The sequence below is a fragment of the Ascaphus truei genome, chromosome 14, assembly GCF_040206685.1.
Source record: "Ascaphus truei isolate aAscTru1 chromosome 14, aAscTru1.hap1, whole genome shotgun sequence".
In the NCBI taxonomy this organism is placed as follows: domain Eukaryota; kingdom Metazoa; phylum Chordata; class Amphibia; order Anura; family Ascaphidae; genus Ascaphus; species Ascaphus truei.
The window spans coordinates 30,803,577-30,806,601 of NC_134496.1; the positions used below are offsets into that span (position 1 = coordinate 30,803,577).

The following is a 3,025-nucleotide window of genomic DNA, read 5'->3' on the forward strand; positions in this document are numbered from 1 at the left end:
TATTCAAAATGTTTTTGTTCAGCAAAAAAAAAAAGAACAGAGTTAAAGGAGGTAAAGGAATTTTGGTACAATATTATTTTTTTCCCCCACTACATGTTTTAATGCTTCTTTGAAACCACATATTTCTTTAAAAGACAAGTGTACTACCTGAATTAATTTTAAGTTTCTAAAGAAAGCTTAAGAAATGGGATCACTGGTTTACAAAATAATGAATTGTAGGGAAATAAAAACACATCAAAGTTTATTCTTTAAATATAATAAAGCTCTTAGCTTTAAAGCCTTTTGACAGAAAATGCATTTTTCATGGTAACATTTCTAACACAGCTCTCCCCCCTTCCCCCCAGAAAAACAATGTGCAAAATAAAGTATTATTAATAATATAATACCAGTTCCTTCAAAATTCAAGGTCACATTCAAACTAAAGAAAACTCATATACATTAATATTAATAAATAAAAAGTTACTGTCCAAAATGGGTAGCTGAAAAAAAAAATAAGGTTGAACATTTACAATTCTTACAATTTTCCTGGCAAAAAAACTTCCAATTATCCTCATGGCTGAGTGGAGAATATTTGTGGAGTGTACCCTTTAGAAATAAGTGCATCATTTTGCCAGGTGTACACAGGTAAATTGGTTCAAGTGTTTGTTTATTTCTTCCTCTCTCTGTCTCCTTTTTTGGCAGTCTTTCCATACATGCACCATCAAAGTTCAAACCTCAAATCCACTCTTGCATATTCTTCTTCTTACATGGCTGTAGAATGTGCAGTATATGGGTCTATACCAGCCTTAGTCATGCCTGGAAACAATATGTAAGCAACCGGAGGCTGCAGGTTAGATGAAGACCATGCTGAACAGTTACAGGGCACAACATAACCAGGGTTGGTCGGAGAAGGGTGTGTATGGGTATGTTGGCTTGGGCAGCTTAAGCCACCAAATGCCCCATTCTGGTATCCCAAGGTTGAGGCATAGGGAAGGGTGCTGGTGGTCAATGTATGTGGCATCTCAGTCATCTTCTGGAGGGTACTGGAGCTAAAGTGACTTGGGTCCAGTAGAGAATAAGGTGATGGTGGCAAGAATGCTCTTGCCTTCTCAGCAGCTCCAAGGATGGAGTCGGTTGCACTCAGGTGGAGTCCTGTCTTAAGTGGGTCAGGGTCTCCAAGGTAGGGCAGTGGAAAGACATACCTGTCTTTCTTCAGAAGGTTCTTGGGTTTGCGCCTTGGTCTATACTTGTAATCAGGGTGCTCCTTCATGTGTTGGGCTCTGAGCCTTTTCGCTTCATCAATGTAGGGTCTTTTCTCAGCTTCAGATAGAAGTTTCCACTCAGCCCCAAGTCTTTTACTTATTTCAGAATTGTGCATCTTGGGGTTCTCCTGGGCCATCTTCCTCCTTTGCCCCCTGGACCACACCATGAAGGCATTCATGGGTCTCTTGATATGGTCAACAGGCTTAGACATGGTGCTGTTCAATTTCTAGGACCAGCTGCAGCCAACTCCACTTCTCCCCCCTTCTCTTTTCCTTTTGAAAATGAAGAATGAAGTCTTAACTAATCATGCCAGATATTCAGTGGTTGTACAAAAATCTTGAAGTCAACGGTAGACCCTCCCACAAAATTATTGTATGGATTCTCTTGATGAGGAAGTATAGATGGAGGTATAAAATATTGAAGCTCCCGATGTTCTTTAAGTCAAAGAAAGCAGTTTCTTGAGTCCAGGTTATTTATGTTTGTGTGTGTGTGTGTGTGTGTGTTTGCCAGTGTGTTAAAAAAAAGACAGGGGACGGGAGAGAGAGAGAGAGAGGAAGAGAGAGGAAGAGAGAGGAAAGCTCACACACAGATTATATTTCCCACTTCTTCCTCAAGGTGTCTACCTTTGCAAAGCACCTTGCTGGGAATGAGGAACAGCACATAAAAAAATACTCTGAGCCAAAAGTGGTGAAGTTCAAAGGCTTTCCTGCTTAGTATAGCATGCAATCTAGTAATCAGAAGGGTTTACACCCCTAACATAGACATCCAATCAGCTAAAAGCACAGACAGAATACCTTCCACAACAGGCATCATCCACACACAACACTAAAAGGAACAGGGAGAGAGAGAAAGGGAATCACTAAATACATGAGATTAAGTGGTGTGCTTTTGTTAGTTAATCCACTAATAGAAGCAGGCAAAACTCCTCAGCTCCTCCTGCTTTTATATTGAGGGTGTTAGGTGATGAGTTTACTGAGTGGGGTGGGGAGGGGAGGGGGGTCGGGAGTAGGGGGAATAGAGAGAGTGCACTTTTTTTTGCTGCACGAAAGAGGTGTGTGTGTGTCTGTGTGTTTGGGGGGGGGGGGGGCAGGATTGTACGTACTGTATGTACCAAAAACAAGGGATTATATTTATATTTATATATATATATATATATATATATATATATACACATACATATATATATACATACATACATACATACATACATACATACATACATACATACATACATACATTCACACACACACACACACACCATACATATTTTAAGTTATGGTGGGTGAAAAAGGCGATAAGAAACCTCCATTATCACCTAACATACAGTGCTTCCACTGCAGCAAGGGATTCTGGGAAATGACATGCAAATAGCACACAGTGTCACCTTTTGCCTGAAATCCATTTTACATGGAACCCTTATAAGTTAATGCTCACTGTTAACACAGCTCTTAAGCACAGCATGGGAATCAGATGCAAAGCCAGAGAAACCACTCACAGACATGTTTTGACCTACACACACGCACAAACACGCACAAACACGCACAAACACACGCACACGCACGCACACACACACACAGAAAGAGCTTATATTATATATTTATATATAATTAGCTATCAAATATATATTATATATAGACTGCAATTATATATATATATATATATATATCAGTATTGTTTTTATCTCTCTCTCTCTCTCTCTCTTTATATATATATATATATATATATACATTCATACACACACATCTATCATCTGTCTATCTTTGCACACAGACACACAGACAAT

The 3,025-nt window shown here is 39.2% G+C and overlaps 1 protein-coding gene across 1 annotated transcript; it reads right to left on the minus strand.

Moving 5' to 3' along the window:
- Positions 1–220: 220 nt before the first annotated feature.
- SOX14 (SRY-box transcription factor 14) lies at positions 221–2,058 on the minus strand. The gene has a single exon (XM_075569360.1). The coding sequence runs from the start codon at positions 1,451–1,453 to the stop codon at positions 743–745; it is 711 nt and encodes a 236-aa protein (XP_075425475.1). The 5' UTR covers positions 1,454–2,058; the 3' UTR covers positions 221–742.
- Between the last annotated feature and the right edge of the window lie 967 nt (positions 2,059–3,025).

Bases quoted from the DNA above. Each gene is read 5' to 3' on its own strand.
- SOX14 (XM_075569360.1), bottom strand. From the start codon at position 1,453: ATGTCTAAGCCTGTTGACCATATCAAGAGACCCATGAATGCCTTCATG.